The sequence below is a fragment of the Vigna angularis genome, chromosome 3 (assembly GCF_016808095.1).
Source record: "Vigna angularis cultivar LongXiaoDou No.4 chromosome 3, ASM1680809v1, whole genome shotgun sequence".
Lineage (NCBI taxonomy): Eukaryota > Viridiplantae > Streptophyta > Magnoliopsida > Fabales > Fabaceae > Vigna > Vigna angularis.
Window position 1 is genome coordinate 34,685,750 of NC_068972.1, and position 24,099 is coordinate 34,709,848.

The 24,099-nt window shown below is 36.4% G+C and overlaps 1 protein-coding gene across 1 annotated transcript; it reads left to right on the forward strand.

Moving 5' to 3' along the window:
- LOC108326070 (exocyst complex component EXO70A1) lies at positions 1 to 23,779 on the forward strand. The gene is made up of 12 exons (XM_017559330.2): positions 1 to 355; positions 1,571 to 1,666; positions 3,367 to 3,572; positions 4,333 to 4,593; positions 11,407 to 11,545; positions 11,618 to 11,830; positions 14,490 to 14,695; positions 15,530 to 15,727; positions 15,832 to 15,931; positions 22,560 to 22,669; positions 22,762 to 22,908; positions 23,507 to 23,779. Exons 1-12 carry the CDS (start codon positions 194 to 196, stop codon positions 23,622 to 23,624), a joined length of 1,956 nt encoding a protein of 651 aa, XP_017414819.2. The 5' UTR covers positions 1 to 193; the 3' UTR covers positions 23,625 to 23,779.
- The last annotated feature ends 320 nt before the right edge of the window (positions 23,780 to 24,099 follow it).

The following is a 24,099-nucleotide window of genomic DNA, read 5'->3' on the forward strand; positions in this document are numbered from 1 at the left end:
TGACAAAGCACGAAAATTGAAATTTCACCGAAAGTCAAAAACAGACAAAGTGCGTAAAACTGGTGACAGCAGTCTTCACAGGTGACGCTGTTTTCCATTTCAACTTTCAATTGTTTTCAAGTTAGCAAAAGAAAAAATCCAAATCAAAATTCAGAAGTAGAAGAAGAATAATTCAGAAGAAGAAGAAGAAAGGATGGTAATGGCTGTGGCTAGTGGTGACTTGCTGGGTGAGAAAGCTTCGGCGATGAGAGCGTCTCTGGAGAGAAGCCAGACCATCACGGACGACGTCGTTTCGATTCTGGGCTCCTTCGACCACCGCCTTTCCGCCCTGGAAACCGCCATGCGACCTACCCAGGTCACTCATTCGACTCAAAATCCTTTTTTTTTTCTCAATTGGGTCTTTCAGTTTTTGCAAGGTTTTTTAAAAAGTTTGCTGTTTTTATTTCTGCTGTAACGTCAAGGATTTGGAGGTCTTCATGCCTTTAATTAAGGCTGCACGGTCGCGTTTGTCTCTAATTTCTCACAATATCAGAGATCGCGACGAAATTGAGACCACAGCTGGAAACAGAGACTTTGTTTGGAATCTTGTAATGGAAACTGTGTTCACATTTGTCTGGAGTTCTTACAACATTAGAGATCGCTAACCACAGTAGCGAACAGAGACTTTATTTGGGGTCTGATATTAATTTGTTACGGTCTGATAATTTCAGAAATCTTTTACAATGGATGGAAGACTCATTTGACTAAAGCTAGACCCAAAATAGTTAATTTTTTTTGTTCAGATTCATATCAGGGTCTCTGTGACTGCAAGTGTGGTCGGATTTGTCTGAAATTTTCCACGTTACCAAAGATCGCGAGGAAATCAGATTACAGTAGCGAACAGAGACCTTATTTAGGGTCATACAACTGCAACTGTGGTTGCAGTTGTGTACAATTTCCTACAATATCAAAAATTTGTGACTGCCGTAGCAAACAGAGACCTAATTTGGGGTCTATGCGACTGCAACTGTGGTTAAATTTGTCTGCAATTTACTATATTATCAAAGATAGCAACAAAATGGTAACTTAAGTCAAACAGAGGACCTTATCTGGGTCCTCTGGGACTGTAAGTGCTGTCATATTTGTCTGCACTGTACCCCAATACAAAGGATGGCGATGAAACTGTATCTGTGACTACAAGCAAAGACCCTACTTGTGGTTATGCAATCCCAATTTTGGCGGCATTTGTTTGCAATTTCTGACAATGTCAAAGATCACAGCAAAGTCTGACTGTGTTCACAAATGAATACCTTACCTGGGGTGTTTGTCACTGTAATTGTCACTGCAATTGTCTGTAATTTCTTGCAACACAATGAAACTGTGATTATAAACAAAGACCTTATGTTCTTTGTGATTGCAACTGTGCCTGCATCTGTCAGCAATTTCCCACTGTATCAAGGACTGAATATTATTTCTTGCTTAGCTTTTAAGGAACTTCTGGGTTTTGCCTTTTCTTCTTTTTCAAGATACTCCCATGTGCTGATGAATGTGTGGTTGCTTTCCTTTTCTTCTTTTGTGTTTGGTTTTGCAGATCAGAACACATTCTATTCGGAAAGCTCACGAGAACATTGATAGGACTTTGAAGACTGCAGAGGCCATATTGGTCCACTTTGATCAATATTATCAGGTTCATGGTGGTTACAATTGTTAATCATTAACTGTTTGAAATTTTGAATCACATCATGATCTGCTTCATTCTATACAGTATTCTATTTCTTTTGAAAATTGTTCCATCCTTTGATCTGGTTAAGATGCTGATCTGGGTATAAAAGGCTTTAGAATTTAATTTTATTTGCCTATGCTTTGTCATGGCTCCCTTCACAGTGCTAATATGTTGTCAAATGAAATGCAAGTGTTTGTGAATGAATCTGATACTAGCTTCTGTGTCATACAAGTTTCTAAAAAATCAAAGCAGAAAATTCTGAGAGAAGTTGGATGAAGAGGAAGATTAAAAATGACAAACAAATGGCCTGACATCCCTCTTTCATTTGAAGTTGGAATTGGCTGTGTAAAGATTTGCTAAAAAGCACGACAAAGGCAATTACTGCAAATATATAATGATTATATTATATGTAATGCAATGATACAATTCTTGACTCTTAATTTCGTTGCAACATCATGATGCAATAACCTAAATAATAATTCCAATTGTAGGTTAATACACATTTTCAGATTTAGTGGGAAGAAAAAGTTTCACTGTTTTTCAGTTTATCATGTAAGTTTTATGAGGAAATGTCCTGCCCCGGATAGAACCTCTTTTAGTGCCTGATAACATTGAAGTTGATTGTCATTTTATTAGAGAAAAAATCATATCCGGAGATATCGAGACTGAGTTCGTTAACTCAAGCAACCAGTTGGCAGACATATTCACCAAGTCCTTATGAGGACCTAGAATTGACTATCTTTGTAACAAGCTTGGAACATATGATTTATATGCTCCAGCTTGAGGGGGAGTGTTAGATGTTAAGTTGTGTGTTTATGTTAATTGGGCTCAGCCCATTCTGTATTTAGGGTTTAACCCTTATCTTACATTATAAATAAATCTCACGGCGACGACTGCGGTGGCGATGGGTACCGGAGACTGTGGAACTGGCTTGTAAGAAGTGGACTTAAGCCTAACTCAACCCCACAAAACCGGCTTGTAAGGTGAGGTTTGCACCTCACTTATATATATATATATATATATATATATATTATAATTTGGCCTTTTCTCTAGTCGATGTGAGACTTCCAACACACCCCCTTCACGCCGAGTTATAGACATCTCGTGTGTGATAGTAGAAATTGGGTGGTCCGATAACGGCCCGATAGCGGGTGGAATAGAAGAATAGAATGCCCACTTAGAACTCGCTGGGATAGGCTCTAAACCATGGCTCTAATACCATATGAAATAGTAGAGAAGATTAGGAGAAATCTCCCTTATGTGTTTAGCATACACATAGGATAGTTTATTTATAATGTAAAATAAGGGTTAAACCCTAAATAGAATGGGCTGAGCCCAATTAACATAAACACACAACTTAACATCTAACAAGGTGCGAGTGTTATCGAGTGAAAACTTAATCAAATCGAAGGGATGTTCAGAAATATTAGTGTTTGTTTTATTTATATTTTTTATTTTGCATCTTGCTAATCATATTCTTGTGTGCTTCTTCATATCATTATTTCATCATTCTTTTAGTCTTATATGATGTGTTAAAGTACTACCCTAGTCATGGGTATTTTGAAATCAGTTTTCATTTATCCTTCTTCTGCTTCTGCTTTACAAGCTTAAGGAATTTCCTTCGACTGTCATATATATGGTGTTCCTATTTGTTTAATATGCAGGCAGAAGCAAAAATAATTAAAGGACCACATGAAGATGTGAAGAGCTATCTTGAAGCAATTGATCAGCTGAGACGAAACATTAGATTTTTTAACAATAAAAAGGGTTTTAAGAATGATGATGGTATTGCCATCCGTGCCAATAATTTGATAGCCGAAGCTATTTCTAAGCTAGAAGAAGAGTTCGAGCGGCTATTATTATCTTACAGGTTTGTGTTTATTTTCTTAATGTTGTTGATTTTTTACATTTCAACCCAAAGTTCATTTTCTTGCATAAATTAAATCACCATTGTGGTTCCTTCTCTCAGATAAATGATGTTTCATTAGATAAATCAACCTTAAATAAAAAAAGTAATCTGGTAACGGTCAGGTCCTTTAACTTCTAGCTGCTAACATATGAGCCACTTTTCTGTCATTATTTAGTTATTTATGTATAATATGAATTTGGTTTTTTAGTGAGCCCAATGTCAACTGATGATCCATGTAGCTAAACTCCTTCTTGTGGGATATTGTTGTTGTATAATATGAATGGGGGTAGGTCTTATGAATAATACTTAATATGGGGCAGGTCTTATGAATAGTACTTTATAATATTTGAAATACAACTTTTATGAAATGAATTTAATCCATTTTGAAGTGTATGCTGATGTTGCTCTCTTGTATCATCCACCTGATTGTTATATTTATATAAAGGTTTGGTATTTTTGTTGTAGTAGGTCTTGTGCTTATAACTTTCAACAGTCTATTGTGTGACCAAGATTATAGGGTTGGTAACGACTTGATGATGTCCTTGATAATATTAATCGTAGAAATATGTTTAAATTATGTAGGAAAATGATTACCTGGTGTAGAATCACAGTTTTATTCTTGAGGAACCTTTGACATTTTGCTTGACAAAATAGTTCAGTTTGTTTTTCAATGAAAAATATATTATGTTATTTAGCACCATGCCTTGTTCTCTGTTTACAGCAAACCTGTGGAGCCTGAACGCCTCTTTAGTTCTCTTCCAAACACAATGCGACCTTCATCAGCATCACCAGGTCATGATGATGATTCCAGCAGCAAGAATCATTCTTCTTATATCCATTCTGAGCCACATAAAAATAATGCTGATACTGTTGTATACACACCTCCTGTTCTTATACCACCAAGAATATTGCCGTTGCTCAATAATTTAACAGAGCAAATGGTTCAAGCTGGTCACCAACAACAGTTGCTCAAAATATACAGGTAGAGCTTCTTCTATTGACATTTTCACAGTGAAAGGAAAAAGAAATTGCATTGTTTTGTTCTAGTTATGCATATTGCAAAACAATCCGGAACTGCAAAGTGAGCTTTTTTAATGCTTTTTATTAAGGAGCTTTTTTTGAATGAAGCTTTGAGCTTAGGTGATTAACTTGTGATTGATTCCAGGTGATTGATTGACAATTCAATTGTATATTGATATTAGATGTGGGTGAGATGCCATACATGTTTCAATCTACATTCTTCTAGGCAATTTCTGGTTGGGGAGCTTTGTATTCTTTTTAAGTATGATTGGTGCATCTATGCGAGCTTTGTTTCTTTCTTTGTGTGGTTTGGTGAAGTTGCTGTATAGTTCTTTTGTGTGATCCACAGCCGGTTGGGTTGCATTAGGGACATGAAGGGACAAAGTTGTAATTTGTTATGTTAGGAATAGTGACAGGACTGTAAAGAGGTGGGAACGACCTTTAGAGGTCTATCATAGAAGGAAAAAAGGTGTTAAATTATAATTAGTTGTAATTTGGTAGTTAGTTATGCCTTTTGGGATTAAGGACCTCATAGGTAAGTCCTCAATTGTATTTGGTGGTTTTTAGCTTTCTTTTTTTAACATTGGTGTATATGGTTTTTCAGAGTAAAAGTGAGAGTGCTCTTTTTAAGTCTAATTTTGTTTATCCTGTTGTTTTGGTTGCTATAAGTTTTAGTTTCTATAATTCCTTTGAGTTATGTTGTTCTGTAACAGAGAAAGCGATACTGGCAGATCTTAAGGAAATATTTAATATTTAATATTTGAAGAAATTATTTTCAGACAAAATAGCCAGAAATTAGTCAGTGGAAGGAGTCAATTCACTGAATCTTGGTTGTCAAGAATCAGAAGGAGAGGCAGTAGAAGATGATGAAAGGTATGAAAAAGGAGTTTACAAGAAGATGTTGGACCAAGAAAGTAGAATTACACTTTTGAGGGTCAAGATCCTTTAGGATGGTTGGCATAAGAAAATTTGTTTTTGAAGTTCAACCAATTAGACCTACAGAACGGTTATATTTGGCCTTGATAAGTTATGGAGGGTACTGCTGCTGCTGTACACTGATTTTAATATTGAAAAAAACCAAGAATCTTTCTTTAAAGGGTTTTCTGGAGGTTTTGATAAGGAGATTTGGAGCGAATGGTTTGGGTTTGGTTTATGAAAGATTAGCCTTGTTGAGACAAATTGATGGTATAAAAGAGTACACACTAGCTAATCCAAACGAGAACAAGAAATTGTTGGGGTTTTTCTTTGATTGGGTTGTGCATGATATCAGGAGTTTGTTGTCCACATAACCCTCACGAATTGACATAACCCTCTAAAAATTCAAGGATCTCCAATCAAAGCAACAAGGCCAGACCTAGAGAGAGGAGGCCACATCAAGTCAAGTGATGGTGATCAGAATAGGAGAGCGTCCCCACACGCTGTTGGAAAAAATGGCATCTGTAAACTTTGACCAACGCATGGGAGCGTGTCTGGATTTCGATGGCTGCGATCTCGACGACGTTGGGGTTGCCTGACTGAGATGAGGAGAACCGTGTGGTTGTTGGTTGAAACTAAAGCCTCAGTGACGGTGACATTGGCGGATGGCGACAACAGTTGCAATGGACAGAGGCGACAACATTTTTTCAAAAGAACCTTAGGCTCTTGATACCATATTGAATGTAGTGAAAAATTATGTATGAGATTAATCTTCCTTGTGTAGAAAATACACATAGTGTACTGTATTTATAAGAAAGGAAATATGGGTTAAGGTTAAAATACAAATAAAGGATAATAGTAAAGTAACTGAAGATAAAAGATAAAGATAAGATATCTATCTAAGATATCTAATAATCTAATATATTTAACAATGGTTAATAAAGGCAGTTGAGAAACAACCCCTTTAAGAGGTTTGGCAATCTTACCATATCCTTACACAAATCTTCTATAGTTTTCTGTTAATTCCAGAGCCCTCTCAAAGCCTTAGTATCCTTGGGGCACTTCCCTTAAATCTGGAATGAACCCTTGACACTCCCTTGGCATTATACCTTGTGGTCATCCCCCACCTGAACCACGTAAGGACAAATTGCTTCCTGTTTCAGCCCAAATTTAGTTATCAAATCCTGCTAAATGAAATAATGTGAAGCACCACAATATATCAAAACCACCACTTCCTCCTTCCCAATTGTGCCCTAAAGTTTCCAAGACTTCTTGGTAGTAAGGCTACCCATGGAACACGTAGATAATTGTAAGACCTGTCATTCCTCCATTTCTTATTCCTGATTAAGATCGTTGTTATGTAAATCTTCAAATCCCGAGAAGTTCTTTAAGACATAAGCAACATATGTAATTGTTTAATTCTGCACATATGATTGGGTCCAAATTTCTCATCACAACAAAAACATAAGCCTTTTTTTTGATTTTATCTTGCAATTATTCTTGGGTCAATTTTTGAAAAGGAGCTCCCCTTGTTTGTTGCATTCAGTGCTTCCGGTGGTCGGAACTTCACCCGTTCTCTCCTTTTCCTTTACTAGGGCCATCCACACCCATAGAATTTTCAACTTCTTTCAGATGACTTCTAGTTAACGAAAAAGGTTTGAAGGTGTTACTAGTTTAGTTAACACCTTGAGGTGTTGCTTTTGTTTTTACTCTAACCTTTCCTTCTACCATTTGAGCCTTCATCATTAACTCAACAAGATTGGTAGGTTCATACAACTTTACCTCTGCCCTCGTTTTTCAACCCGTTCAAGAAGATACCTACCAAGTAATCTTGATCAATTCCCTTTAAGAACCCAACATATTGTTCAAATTGCTCAATATAATCATGCACACATCCTGTTTGTCTTAACCCAATCAGAATTTCAAAAGGGTTTTTTAACAAGGTTGGTTGAAATCTGTGCACAACAACCACCTTGAATGCATCCCATGTCGGATTGGGATTACATGTTTCCCATCACTGAAACTAATTTAATGCTTTCTCTTGTAAAGCAATCATGTCAGCCTACATTCTTTCCTCATCACTGACTTCTTTCAATCTGAAATACAGTTGAAAATAAGACTGATTTATTATTCTCAATCATAAAAAATACATTCTGATACTCTCTATTTGTAGTAATCTAATTTTCCTAAAAAGGGAAATAGGGAAACTAGGAAATTAAAATAAAATAAAATATTATATATCTATTTCCTCTAATTAGGAAGATTCTAAAGATATTATCTCAAATTACAACACTCTCCCTCAAGCTGCATCATATAAGATTGTATGAATCAAGCTTGGAATAACAAACCCAATCAGAGATAATGTCAATAAACCAAATTGCACACACAAACAAATGTAGCCCAAGAGACTCCTCAGCATCATATGGAGAATAATGGACAACAATGGACAACCGTGAACTTGCACCATGAAACTTCAACTTGGACAATAATGGACAAGAGGATGATGACTTGCAGCAGCAAACTGCAAGAATGGATGAAGGCTTGTAGTGGTGGATTGCAACAAACTACAGGGACTAGATTGCCATCAATAGTTCGAATAGCAACAAAGCTTCAAGAACTTGATTTCCATGAGTAACATATGGGAGGCCTTCAAAGGCTAAGAACAACGAACCTTTAGGGACTTAACTGCCCTAACAACAACGAACCTTTAAGGACTTAACTGCCCTAACAACAACGAACCTTCAAGGACTTAACTGTCCTGAACAACAACAAACCTTTAGGGACTTAACTGCCCTGAACAACAATAAACCTTTAGGGACTTTAACTGCCCTAAACAACAACTGAAACTTTTCTTTCCTTCACGATTGGACACACGTCAATGACGTGAAGGTGAAAGAACGGGTGAGAACCGATCCATACATGGGGACAAATCTGAAACCCCTAACATCAAACGAGTCAAATCAGCGGGTGGTCTCATAGAACAACTCTCAGTGAGCTGTTACAACAAGGCATTGGCGGTGCAAGGATCCTTTCACCTAGCAGAAAGAACTGACGTAGTGGTGTCGTGAGTGGACATTTGTGGTCCTCAAGATTCTGAACAGAATGATGGTGGAGACAAGCTTGGCCACAGGTGCCGGTGCATTTGGTGGCACAAGCGGCGGAGACGACGACAAGAAGGACCGCCATTGTATATCAGTGAAACAAAGGGAAGAAGAAACCCATTGGGTGTGGCAGAGAACCCTTCACATTGGTGAAGGCAGAGAGCCTTTCTCAATGGAGAAGAAGATGATGGAAGCGGGAGAAGTAGTACTAGGAGCCGGCGCATCAGTGACATCAGTAGCAGAGATGAAGCACTGTTGCTCGAGAAACAAAAACAAATTTAGTGAGAAAGGGAGAAACCTAGTGGTGGAGCAAGAAAGGTCCTGGTCATGAAACGTGAGGTGAAACCCCCTACGGCAGAGCTGGAGGATGACGAAAGCGGAAGAGGATGGTGTGAACTTGAGAAGAAGTCAAAGGGTCAAAAGAAGCTCAGGAGAGTGAGGCGAACAGAAGCCAGTGGCGCGGTGATCTTCCGACTAGGGAAGGGCGGCGCGTGAACAGTACACGCTCGAGATCTACCGGAGAGAGGAGGAGTGTGACGGCGCGTTCGGACGAGACAGAGATGGCGACCACCAGGGTTAGGTCGAGCTTGAAGAGACGATCCAGATCCGCTGGTCACCGATCAGATCTACGACGGTGACTGACGGCGGACGGTAGGCGACGACTTACGGAGGCCGGGGGCGGACGGTGGCCAGCGGCGGTGCACAGCGGAGTAAGCATCGAAGGCAGTGGCCTTTCTTGGGTTCTCCAAAGAAGAGACTTTCAGTCTCTTTGATTCAGCTGGCAGTCAATAAGAATGCCAAAAGGAGCCATAATTGATTGGGCATCAACAGATCTAAAGCACCAGTTTCAGCTATTGGTCCGAAAGGGAATGGGTTCGAATCTCATTCTGATCATACTCAAACAAACTTTGTATTTGGTAATACTGAAAAAAAAAGGCCAGAATTCTAAGGCAGAACTTGACTAGGGCAATTGAAAAGCATTAAAAACACATGTTAAAGAAGAGACTTTAAGGGGGCCGCTGGCGCAAAGACAGCGGAAGCGGATCAGACAAGCTCTGATTCCAAGTTGAAAATAAGACTGATTTATTATTATTCTCAATCATAAAAAATATATTCTGATACTCTCTATTTGTAATAATCTAATTCTCCTAAAAAGAGAAATAGGGAAACTAGGAAAGTAAAATAAAATAAAAGATCATATATGTATTTCCTCTAATTAGGAAGATTCTAAAGATATTATCTCAAATTACAACAAATACCTTCCCATCCTATTAGTCCACCCATAAGCCTCTTCTCCAGCGAACACTGGGATATCCAATTTCCTCCATTTTGATGAAAAATTGGATGTCTCGTTTTGCTCTTCCCCCGTTGCCCACTACCTTCATTCAGTGCTAACACATTTTCGGTGCTTTTCTCTTTGCAAGGAATCTTTTCCACCACAGTGGTGAGCCCTTGAATGAGATCTTCCAATTGTTGAAACAGCTTGTGATACCCATTTTCTTGTTTATCTCGATCTTGCATGATTTCTTGCATCATCTTTTCCATAGTATCCATTCTTGCCTCCATTCTTGTATGCATCATCTGCAAATCCGCCCCACAAAACAAGATTTGGGCTTTGGATACTAGTTTATAAGATCAAAATTACCCAGCTATATAAACTGTTAGGTTTATTCCTCTGCTGCCTATCTCGGACCAATGTAGTAGGAGATTAGACCAAGCAATCAATTACAATTGAGGTGTTTTGAGAAACCTCACCCTCCACTGTGTTTTCCACTTCCCTAGGAAAAACATCATAACCTTCCCACACCTAAAAACAGACTATTTATAATGTCTATATACACCTAACTATCCTAACACTTATTTTTTTCTTCTGCTATATACAATGCCAAACCTATCTTAATTCCATGAGTGATTTAGGCAGTATTCATGCGAGCAACATGTTAGATGTGGTGGAAGAGGAAAAACTGGATTCCTCAAAGGGATAAAAAAGAAAAGAAAATGAGGCAGATTTTTATCATGGTCTTGAAAATTCCATTATTTGGTTGATTAATTTTATGGAACTGGGCCATTCCTCTTCTTATTGAAAAGCAAGTGTAAGACTGTCCAAGACCAACTCTGACTTTGAAAAAAAATCATTTGATACTTGAGTATAATTTTCAGAAAAGTGTTTTCTACAGCAAAATTTGTAAGTATATCTTGTTCTGATACTTCCTTACTGGTGTTTCATTCAGAATGCAGCTGATGGTAACTTTCACACTGCATTTATGGGTTTGTGTTCCAATCAAAATAGAGTTTATGCATGGCTTATCAATTTCCACCCTTTAGTTGAGATAATTAAAGTAGTGATAATTACTTAAGTAGTAATTCTAATTGGTAGAAACGTTGACCTTCTACATCTCATCGTATGTTTCTAGAGCTACTCCTTAAAGGCATATTCTGTTTATACACAAGGAATATCCTTTTGGAATATTCTTAAAACAAATTTCTCTATTCTTTAAGCTTTATGTTTTTTGTATCCTTTTATGTTCTTTTGAGGTCCTCATCAGATATGTATATAACATATACACAATCACAATTGTTCTCCTGCATAACAATTATGTGTAATTAGTTGCTTATGTCCTTGTGCTAACAGACAATTTAAGTCCTCTATGAATTGTATGCCTCCCATCACCTGTTTCAACTGTGTATTAATCATTTGAATAAATAGTACTGTAGTTGTAATTATGATTATCACCATCTTCATCATCATCATTGTTCAGAGATACCCGTTCTAAAGTATTAGAAGAAAGCCTACAAAAGCTTGGAGTTGAGAAGCTCAACAAAGATGATGTTCAAAAGCTACAATGGGAGGTTTTGGAAGCCAAAATTGGAAACTGGATTCATTTCATGCGTATTGCTGTAAGATCACTGCCAAATTTGTTCATATGCTTTTATATATTTTTGGTTAAATATGCAATTGTACATGAACAGGTCAAATTGTTGTTTGCTGCTGAACGGAAAGTCTGTGATCAGATATTTGAAGGATTTGATTCGCTTAGTGATCAGTGTTTTGCTGAAGTAACTACAAACAGTATTTCCATGCTGCTTAGTTTTGGAGAAGCTATTGCCAAAAGCAAGAGATCACCTGAGAAGTTATTTGTGCTTTTGGACATGTATGAAATATTGCAAGAAATCCATTCGGAGGTATTTTCTTTTAAAATCCATTCAGAAAAAGCTTATAAACATTGCCAGACTCGATATTTTTTTGACCTTTGTTTCCATACGACTTCACTATTTATTTTCACGACTAAGAGATATGTTTATTAAAATTCTATTGTTAGAGTCAAACTCATGGGGTAAATTGTAAAACTTTGCAAATTTGTTATGACAGTGTGAATTACATAAATCTTAATTCTCAATTAAAATTTTCATTTTAACTATATATATTATTGGTGTCTTTGCGTCCCATATTTTTGACATTAGACGTGTTATGTTATCTGTCAAATTTGGTGCTTCGTAATTTATGATTTTCTTTAACTTTATTCCCCATAGAGCAATATATATTTTCACGAAGGAATTTTCAAGAAATCCCGTAAGATTAGTGTGTCACACCCAATTCATCTATTTTCCTTCTAACACATAACAAATAGCTTATTCCCCAACAAAATTGCCTAAATTGTACTCTAGTTCATTCATAACAAATTGGTTTATTGTTCTTCAATCAATAATTATGATTAATGTTTTGCTTCATCTCAAGTTTAGAAGAAAATAATTTCTCTCTTATTTAGTCTCTTACATACATGTGATATATATATATATATATATATATATATATATATATATATATATATATATATATATATATAGATATATAATACACATTAATTGGATAAATTTAGAAATAAGCACGGTCTATTCTAGGAAACACATCCCTAAGATTGTGTGATTGATATGCTAGTAATAAAATCAAGATGCAACCAATGTACAAAATAAAAAACAATAGGAATCAAATCTAAAACTTCCTAAAATATCTCAACACACTCCCTCAAGTTGGTGAATAAGTGTTTTCTATTCGTAGTTTAGATATAATTCTCTCAAAAGTTAGTGCTATTCATCCCCTTGGTGAGTATGTGTTCAAACTGTCCTTGATTAGACACATGGGGTGCAAATCAAGCTTTTCTTTGATAAATTTTCTGTCCACTTCAATGTGTTCAGTTCCATCGTGCTCTAGAGGGTTGTGAGCTATGCTGATTGCAGATTTATTGTCACAATATAACCCCATAAGTTCACTGCACTTTATCTTTTAAGTCTTCCAGTATAATCATTAGTCATAACAATTCACATATTCCTTAAGCCATTGCTTGAAATTCTGATTGCAGATTTATTGTCACAATATAACCCCATAAGTTCGTTGCACTTTATCTTTAAGTCTTCCAGTCATAACAATTCATATATTCCTTGAGCTATTGCTTGAAATTCTACTTCACTTCGGCATTAGATAAGGGGGAGTAACAGTTCTATTGTTGTATGTGGATGATATCATTGTTACTGGAAATGATGAAAAAGAGCAATAAAGGTTGAACCAGTGCCTTGCCAAAGAGTTTGAAATCAAGACTTGGCTCTTATACCATCTCAAATTTAGAAGAAAATAATTTCTCTCTTATTTTGTCCTGATACATACATCTGATATATATATATATATATATATATATATATATATATGTATACACACACACATACGTTAGTTGGATATATTTGGAAATAAGCATTGCCTATTCTGGGAAACAAATTCCTAAGATTGTGGGATAGATATGCTAGTAGTAAGTAATCAAATCAAGATACAACCAATATACAAAATTAAAAAAAATAGAATCAAATTTAAAACTTCCTAAATATCTCAACACTTCAATATAAACATAATAATTCCATGTTTCTCAGGACAATAAATTGGCACTTGGCTTGTCATCTGTTTTGTAGTTTTTCTTATAAAGTGCACCTTGAACCTAATTTAACTTCACAAATTTCTCTTGCTGGAGAATAGTAAGAAGAGCTAAACTTAATTAGGTTATTTTAAATAAGTAGCCCTTAACCGAAGTATCAAAACTGGAAGCCAGCAACTTGCAAATGGACCAACCACAACCTTCTAGCCTGTGTGCAACCCAGGGATTAAGGAGGTGTGCCTTGAGCCATTGACTGCCTTCATATTGTATTATTAAAACTGAAACCTGCATGTCCAAACCGTAAGGCCAGCAACCCTCTTCTCTGTTACTTTATTTTTGTCATTGTCAGTTAATTAGGTTTTGTTATTTGTTATTATTGAAAGGTTAACAGATCTGTGTACTTTTTGAACATATATGAACTGAAAATTGAGATGTCTATAACTTATATCGTTCAGAATGCATGGGCTATCTTATGTTATCTCTATGGTATGCTGTATTGTAAAGCTGGAACTTTATTATGGCTATGTATTCAAAATATTATCATGGTGTAAGGCAAACCCTTACTAGTTATGAGTCATATTTACTGCTCTTACTTGAGTTTACAGAAGCTTGAGTTTGTCACAACTAAATAATAATGTCCTTTTGAGTATATATGAAAAGCGGCTCACATGTGCTTTAAGGGATGGAATTTAGTTTATTATCTGTCAAAGTTAGTCTCTTTCTAGGTTTTACTCCCAGCAATTTTCTTCAACCGGTTATACTATTTTGCCTCAACCATGGTAGTTATGGTGTCTATTCCAAGATCTCTGATATATTTTGTGTTCAGCTCATGCAATGTAGGTTTTTACGGCTGTTATGTGGTTAGGAGGCATAGTTCAATGGTTATAACATATTATCTACCTTTTCTATGGACAAATTTACAGATTGAAATACTCTTTAAAGGAAGAGCTTGCTCCAAAATAAGAGAAGCTGTACTGGGTTTGACAAAACAGCTTGCACGAACAGCCCAGGAGACCTTTGGAGATTTTGAAGAAGCAGTTGAAAAAGATGCTACAAAGACTGCAGTAACTGATGGAACTGTCCATCCTTTGACAAGCTATGTGATTAACTATGTGAAGTTTTTATTTGAGTAAGTTCACATGTGCTGCATTCTGCTTCAAATTCTCTAGCATATTCTTGAAATTGTGTCATTTTATATTGTTTTCATGGGGAGAAAGCTACATCTACATTTCCTAAGGATTTGTAGAATTTATTTTAGGTTTTCTTAATCTTTTTGTGGGTACAGCACAGCTTTCTTCAATTTCTTTTGCTAGTTTTCTTCATTTGTTTTATTTATTTATTTGTAAGGTACACTAAAAATTAGTTATTCACTTAAGGGTGTTGGTTCATGAGTCCGAAAACACCTTTTTCTGGAGTTAATAACATTTTGCTAGTTGGAAGTATAAAAAAATTGTGTTTTGGTAATTGGTACAGGTTTGGGGAAAGATTTAGCTTGCATGTGCTAGAAAGATGGTTCCTTGAATGTATATCATTAATAATTTTATGTATGGTCTCCTGCAAGAATAAGCAGGGAGATACTGAATTTGCATCAAATTTCACTATGCTGACAAGATCATTTGTGACTGTGAAGGGTACTATGCTGCAGTATACCTGTACTTTCACTAATTTGTTGTGTTCAACTATGTCTGATCTTTACCAAATCATCCTGATGATTTTTCTTTTGTACTAGTTTGAGTTTTGTTTTCCAAACCTATTGATGCTCAAGTGCAGGAATTGGGATGGGAAATCTCATGCTTTTAATTCTAAGTGAAATTACATATCAACCATTCAATTTCTCACACTTTATGTGAGGATAATGCTTAAAATACTTTCCTCCTTTTTAGTGTGATTGTAAATAATGCCTCTATCTATACTTGAGATCTTGGAATATTTAACCATACTCAAATTCACTAAATATTTGCAGCTATCGATCTACCTTAAACCAACTTTTCCAAGGGATTGAAGGTGAAAGTGATTCTTCACAGCTAGCTTCTGTGACCATGAGAATATTGCAAGCTCTTCAAACCAATTTAGATGGGAAATCTAAGCAATATAGAGACCCTGCTTTGACACACCTATTTCTCATGAACAATATTCATTATATTGTCAGATCAGTTCGAAGGTATATCATCCAAATGTCCTTTATAATTTCACTTAAACATGAGAATTTTACTGCATCTTCTGTCATTTCAAAATTGTTGTTCTCTTAATTCTTTTCTAATTTAGGTCTGAAGCGAAGGATTTGATGGGGGATGATTGGATACAACGACATAGGAAAATTGTGCAACAGCATGCTAATCAATACAAAAGAAATGCTTGGGCAAAGGTGATTTTATTATTGATTGAGATGACCACTTTATGCCTTGCAGTTGCAACTATCATGGATGCTACCTCAGTTTTTTGTTATATCCAAGGATTATTATTATGAAAGGAAGAAAGTAGTGAGGGATTCATTCTTTAGTAGATTTAAATATATTAAATTATAGGAAAGAGGGAGAAAATGAGCTGAAACTATATGTTTCTTAGGTAACATGAATTCTTTATTTATAATATGAAAATGGATTCAATATAATAGAGAGAAGATTCAATATCCTCTAATAATAAAAATATGATAGGAAAATAAATGAAAACGTTCCTAATAATAAACTAAAGAAATATGTACTGAGTTTATTGGGTCAAACGATCAACTCGTAGATGTATTGACCAAGTCATTAAGGGGTCCTCATATTGAGTTTATTTGTTCCAAGCTTGGTACATACAATTTGTATGTTCCAGCTTGAGGGGGAGTGTTAGAATATTTATCCTATTTTATCATCATTATATTGTGTTAAGGGTTACCTTATTTATCATGATTATATTGTGTCTAGGGTTACCCTATTTATCATGTACTTTTGTATCAATTTATTCTTATAAATAGAAGAGTATGAGAGGGATCAATTAAGCCCTCTAGAATTATTTTACAGTTTAATTCTCAAGTTGGTATCAGAGCGGGCCCGCTCTGGTTTATGTCTCGTAATATCTGTCCGGCGTCACCGTCGTCCGTCGCCAGCCACCGTCGTCCATCGCTGTCACAATTTCGTTCGTCTAAACCCTTAGGGTTTTCTTGTTCCTCGCTGGTACTATTCGTCTTCTTCAGAAATGGCATCTGGCAGTACTCTTTCCTTCTCTGGAAGTCCATTAATTACCTCCGACAAGCTAAATGGAAAAAATGATCTATCATGGTCTGCTGCCGTTGAAATGTGGTTCCTTGGCCAAGGGCATTATGACCACCTTGAGCGAGATGGAAGCCATGTGCCTACTGAAAAAGCTGATCAGTGGAAACAAGCAGATTTCCAGCTGTGTGCCCTGTTATGGCAATCTGTGGAACCCAAACTTCTTGTATCTTTGAGGGCTTTCAAAACTTGTCACTCCTTTTGGAAGAAAGCCCAAAGCATTTATGCCAACGATATTCAACGTCTCTATGACACTACGAACAAGCTTGCATCTCTTAAAATGGCAGACCATGATATGGTGTCCTTCATGGCTGAAGCCCAATCTCCTGTCGAAGAACTTAGGATGTTTTTGGAAGCGGACCCATTAGAGGATATAAAAAAGAAACTAGACAAATTTTACATGGTGTTGATCCTTCGTGCCCTACATCCCGATTTTGATCATCTCAGAGATCAACTTCTAACTAGTTATGAGGTCCCTTCCATGGAAACATTGACCACTCGCCTTCTGCGTGTCCCGGTACCTCAAACTCAAGAAGCGCATGAACTAGTGGAACCATCTGTCATGGTTGCCACACGAGGAAGAGGAGGACGTGGCACTAGAGGAGGAGGAGGAGGACGAGGAGGTCGGGGACTTCCTCAATGCACATACTGTAAAAGGATGGGTCATACTCAAGAGAATTGCTACTCCTTACATGGTTTCCCTTCCAAAACCGCCAATATTTCGAAGACTGAAACTTCCACTTCGAAGAATGAAACTTGCACTTCGAAGACTGAAACTTCCACTTCTATGTTTTCTGAGGATAAATATCAAGAGTATTTAAGGTTAAAGTCTAACAGCTTGGCACAACCATCTCAATCTCTCAGTACATCAACAACCTGCGTTTCTCAATCTATGGAAGGTCAAAATTCATGGGTAATTGACTCAGGTGCTTCTGATCACATTTCTGGTAATACCTCTTTGTTCTCATCTATTTCCTTTCGAGAAAAACCTCATTTCATAACCCTTGCAAATGGATCTAAAACTTCCTCCAAAGGAGTCGATCATGTTTCTTTGTCTCCCTCCCTCAATCTCAACTCAGTCCTTTTTGTCCTTAATTGTCTTTTTAATTTAGTTTCCCTAAGCCAGTTGACCAAAATGTTAAATTGTTCAATAACCTTTGATCATAAATCTTTTGTTATACAGGAGCATGGTTCGGGGAGACAGATTGGAGAAGGATATGAAACTGGCGGATTATACCATTTTGGATCTCGTCCAAGGGTGTCCAGTGTTGCTGCTCCTAATCCTAAAGTGCTACATGATCGACTTGGCCATCCTCATTTGTCCAAATTAAAAAAGATGTGTCCTGAACTTAGTGGTCTCCAAACCTTAGAATGTGAGTCATGTCAATTAGGAAAACATGTTAGATCTTCCTTTCCTAAAAGGTCTCAATCAATATGTAATTCTAGTTTTTCCATCATCCATTCTGATATATGGGGACCTAGTCGTATCTCCTCCTTTGGTTTTAGATATTTTGTTACTTTTATTGATGAATATTTAAGATGTACTTGGGTTTATATTATGAAAAATCGTTCTAAATTGTTAGCTATCTTTACATCTTTTTGAATGAAATCAAGAATCAATTTGGTCAAGTAATCAAAATATTAAGAAGTGATAATGCAAAAGAGTATTTCTCATCCTCCTTTTCTGCCATCTTGAGTTCCCATGGTATCTTACATCAGTCTACTTGTCCTCATACACCGCAACAAAATGGTATAGCAGAACGAAAAAATAGACACTTGGTTGAAACTGCTCGTACCCTTTTGCTTGGTGCCTATATTCCTGTCCATCACTGGGGGACGCCATCTTAACTGCATGTTATCTTATTAATAGGATGCCCTCCTCCTCTCTTGATAATAAAGTCCCTTTCTCCATTAATTTCCTAATGATCATCTCTTTCATACATCTCCCCGAGTGTTTGGCTGTGTATGTTTTGTTCATGACATGTCTCCAGGTCTAGACAAACTCTCCGCTCGCGCTCTCAAATGTGTCTTCTTAGGCTATTCTCGACTTCAAAAAGGATATCGGTGTTACTCTCCTGAAACTAAGAAGTATTACATGTCTGCCAATGTCACATTCTTTGAACAAACTCCTTACTTCTCTTCATCTGTTCAGGATGTTTCTATCCTCCAACAGGTCCTTCCTATTCCAATGGCTGAGTCAAATAGCTCCACTGTCTCTGTCATTCCAAGTCTTGATCACAATCCTTCTACACCCGTTTCTCCACATACTGAGATCATCCCACACAGGGTCCCAATGGATAGTCCACCTCCCCAAGACAATGGTGAATCTCCTACTTCAGATTCTTCTCCCTCGTCACCTCCTCCTACGCTTCCTGGTGAAAATGATTCAGCATGGCTTATTGTCCTCAGAAAAGGTACTCGTTCCATTCAAAACCCTCATCCCATTTATAATTTTCTAAGCTATCATCGATTGTCGCCCTCCTATTTTTCTCTTTTATCCTCAGTGTCCCTGTTGTTATACCCAAGAATGTGAAATAAGCACTTGATCATCCTAGATGGCGACAAGCTATGATTGCAGAAATGCAGGCTCTTGACCACAGTAATACTTGGGAGTTGGTACCCCTTCCCGCAGGCAAAAAGGCGATTGGTTGTCGATGGATGTATGTAGTCAAAGTCGGCCTTGATGGTGAAATTGATCGGCTCAAAGCTCGGCTTGTTGGAAAAGGTTACACTCAGGTTTATGGTCTTGATTATTGTGACACTTTTTCTCCTGTAGCCAAGATGACTACTATTCACCTCTTCTTTGCCATGTAGTCATTCGTCACTGGCCACTTCGTCAATTGGATATCAAGAATGCCTTCCTACATGGTGATCTTGAGGAAGAAGTTTATATGGAGTAATCTCCTAGGTTTGTTGCTCAGGGGAGTCTAGTATGGTATGCAAATTGCATCGATCTCTATATGGGCTCAAGCAATCCCCATGTGCTTGGTTTGGAAAGTTTAGCTCCATTGTTCAAAAATTTGGGCTAAAACATAGTGAAGCAGACCATTCAGTTTTTTACTGTCATTCTTCTCTCGGGAAATGTGTTTACTTAATAGTATATGTTGATGATATTGTCATTACAGGAAGTGATGCTGTTGGAATATCGCAAGTACTTGTGTAGACATTTTCAAACCAAGGATCTTGGAAGTCTCAAATACTTTTTAGGCATTGAAGTAGCGCAATCAAAAGATGGAGTTGTAATCTCCCAAAGGAAGTATGCTAGATATATTACAAGAAACATGCATGATTGATTGTAGATCGGTAGACAGTCTCATGGACCCAAACTAGAAATTAAGGACAGAAGAAGGTGAATTATTCTCCGATCCAGAGAGGTATAGGAGGCTGGTTGGAAAACTGATTTATCTCACTATTACAAGGCCAGATCTATCCTTTGCAGTTGGAGTGGTTAGTCAGTTCTTGCAGGCTCCATGTGTTGACCATTGGAATGCTCTCATTTGCATTTTAAGGTATGTAAAGAAGGCTCTCGGGCAAGGATTGTTATATGAAGATAAAGGAAGCATTCAGGTCTCTGGGTATTGTGATGCAGATTGGGCAGGATCACCTATTGATAGACGGTCTACTACATGATATTGTGTTTTTCTGGGAGGAAACATTATTTCATGGAAAAGTAAGAAACATAATGTAGTAGCTCGATCAACTGCTGAAGCCGAGTATAGGGCAATGACATCACTAACATGTGAACTTATATGGGTGAAACAATTCCTTCAAGAGGTTAAATTCTGTGACATCCATACTATGAAGATGTATTGCGACAATCAAGCTGCTCTCCACATTGCATCAAATCTAGTGTTTCACGAGAGGACTAAACATATAGAAATTGATTGTCATTTTGTTCGTGAAAAGTTGTTGACTGAAGAAATATGTACTGAGTTTATTGGGTCAAACGATCAACTCGCAGATGTATTGACCAAGTCATTAAGGGGTCCTCGGATTGAGTTTATTTGTTCTGAGCTTGGTACATACAATTTGTATGCTCCAACTTGAGGGGGAGTGTTAGGATATTTATCCTATTTTATCATCATTATATTATGTCAAGGGTTACCCTATTTATCATAATTATATTGTGTCTAGGGTTACCCTATTTATCATGATTATATTGTGTTTAGGGTTATTCTATTTATCATGTATTTTTGTATCAATTTATTCTTATAAATAGAAGATTATGAGAGGGATCAATTAAGCCCTCTAGAATTATTTTATAGTTTAATTCTCAAGTGATAATAATACATATATAATTTAGACAGTCTAGATTATATAGGATCTACTCCTGAGTAGTTGCAGCAATATAGGTTTGTAAGGGTGTCACCTGAGTAGTTGCAAGCAGTGGAGGGGAAGGAGGTGGAACATGTTATGAAGCCATTGATCACTACCATATTGAATGAAAAACTGATATTAAAACTGAATGCGTATATTCAAAAAATTGTTTTAGTTCTCTATTACCAAAACATATAGATAGATAAGAGAATTACAACTGTTATGAAGGAAAAACAGCATAGTTAGTTATAACTTACTGTAAACAAGAAAGACACATAAATACCCTTCAAATTTGGACACTATGAGAAGTTGTTTAGCCATGAGTTTAGAAGTTACCAAAGCCATGACACGGTATTTTGCTTCAACACTTGATCCCGCCATAACAATTTGGTTTTGACTTTTTTGAGATATGATTTTTCCTCCAACACACAATACCCAAAAGTGAATTTCATATCATTGGATGAGTCGGCCTAGTTGGCATGTAAAGAAAAAAAATTTAATATCAAGTTGGAAGAGAGGCTATTAGAAAATGCTAACCATGCAAAATAGTAGTGTGACAGAAGAACTTGGGTGTAACCGTTTGTTACATTGTAGGCCTCATTGATCATTCTCCCAAAAGGGCCAACTTAAAGGGTGTAAAACCAATGACACTGTTCCAAGTAAAATGGAACCAAATCTCAAGTACCTGTACCACTACTTTCAGAGTGCACATATCTTAATTACTGTTTGCCTCCATTTTGCATGAGATTACACTGAAGACAAAAGAGAGGCAAGTCTAATCTGAAGAAGAATTATATGATGAGTAAGGTTAACATGATGAGGAGATGGGTTGTCCGTGGTTCAAAACCTTCTCATAAAGTAACAGACTAATCAATTTAGGGCTGGGTGCAAATTCAATAAAGAAAATGGCATTTGGTAAGAGACTAGCATGACCTTTTCCATATCACCACGAGCTCTGCCACAATCTTAATTTATAGGAAACAGGAGATATTGAACTGAAACTATGCGTCTGTGAGACATCACAAATGTTTTATTTATACTGAGAAAATGGAATCAATACAATAAATAGAGGAAGTTTGATATCCTCTAATAAATAAGAAATGTTCTTAATAGTACATGTATAATCTAGATATTCTTGACTATATAGGATGTGATCCTTATCTTTATAATTATAACATACAAATTTGTTCATTTAGCATCCTACCTTTTCTACAAGAAATAAATTGTGTATTTAGCATGAGTACACAATCAGAGCCATTATGTTTGTCTTTTTATCAAATTTCTTCCTGAGAAGTAATATCTTTCTGTTTTGTTGAACTCTATGCCCATGATTTAGAGCACAATGTCACCCAATTCTCCATTGATTTGCAATTACTTTAGAAGAAGCTATTGTACCATTTCTGACCTCTTTCTTTATATTGGCAGATTCTTCAATCCCTCTCAATTCAGGGGCTCATCTCATCAAGTGGTGGGGGTAGTACTGCTGGTGGTGATGGGGGCAGTAGTGGTGCTTCAAGAGCAGTTGTTAAAGAAAGGTAGCTTTTTTGTTGCTTCCTTTTGGTTGTTATTTAACAAGTAAAGCCTCTGTCATTTGTTTTCTCACATGTCAGTGTGTCTGTGTTCTCAGGTTTAAGGCATTCAATACTATGTTTGAGGAACTCCATCAGAAACAATCTCAGTGGACAGTACCAGACACAGAGTTGCGAGAATCTCTCATTCTTGCAGTTGCTGAAGTCTTGTTGCCTGCCTATAGATCATTTGTGAAACGTTTCGGGTGCGTATTCTCCTTTTAACGAAGTCTAGCAATACATTCTTTAGTATATACTCTTTTTAAAGTGGAAGCTACAATATCATGATAGACTCATTATGCTAGTTAGACCCACTTAATTTTGTGATTCTCAACAGTTCCATTCCATCCAATAGTTAAGAATGTGTTCAGAGAGTATTGTTAACATTTTTGTAACTATTTTTTATGATTGCTTAGTTTACTAAATTGAATTGGACTTCCCTTCCTTCATCGATTAGTCCAATTTAGTGTGAACTTTTTCTTCTTTGAGACACATTTTCCCCTCCTGATTCTCAGCATCATTGACAGCAGTTTTAATATCAACCCTTTTTATTACAAACGAAGATTTTTGGGGATGTCAAAAAGTTAGACAAAGACAAAAACAATTGGCAATGATAGTGTATCCATGCATGTGAAAATCAATAGACTTTTCCTCTCACGAGAATAGAGCACATAAATTTTCGGACAGTTTTGTATAGTTACCAATTCACTTTTTGAATAGCTCAAGGGTTGTATTCTATGTCTTGTGGTTTTGGTATTGTGGCATTGTTTAGCTATAAATCATAACTGAGATTGTTCTTTACAGGCCTCTGGTGGAGAATGTGAAGAGCAGTCAGAGGTACATCAAATACAGTGCTGAAGATCTAGAGCGAATCCTAGGTGAATTTTTTGAAGGAAAAAACATGAATGATTCCAAGCGGTAATAGTGTGAAGATTTCAATGTCTTAATTTTATCCCTTTTGAGATGCATATATGTAATAATGCATACCTTTTCAAAATTCAAGAGGGAGTTTCTTCCATTTTTCATTTTTTCATGACACTAACTTAATGTCATTATGTTCCAAGTAGAGAACAAAAATAATCCGCACAATAGATACAAGCTATATATGCACACAAGTAATCGGATCTATAAGTAACATAATCAGAAATGATAGCAATAAATAACAAACTAAACCTGTGCTCAATCCTTGCTACGCAATTCTCATTTTCAAGAGATGTTTGGTAGAAACAAAGTCTTCTCGTTTTCGTAAGTTCAGTTTTTGGAATCATGATTTCTGGAAATAATAAAAATATCTTTTTGGTTGATCATAAATATATCTGAAGATATATATATATATATATATATATATATATATATATATATATATATATATATATATATATATATATATATATTTC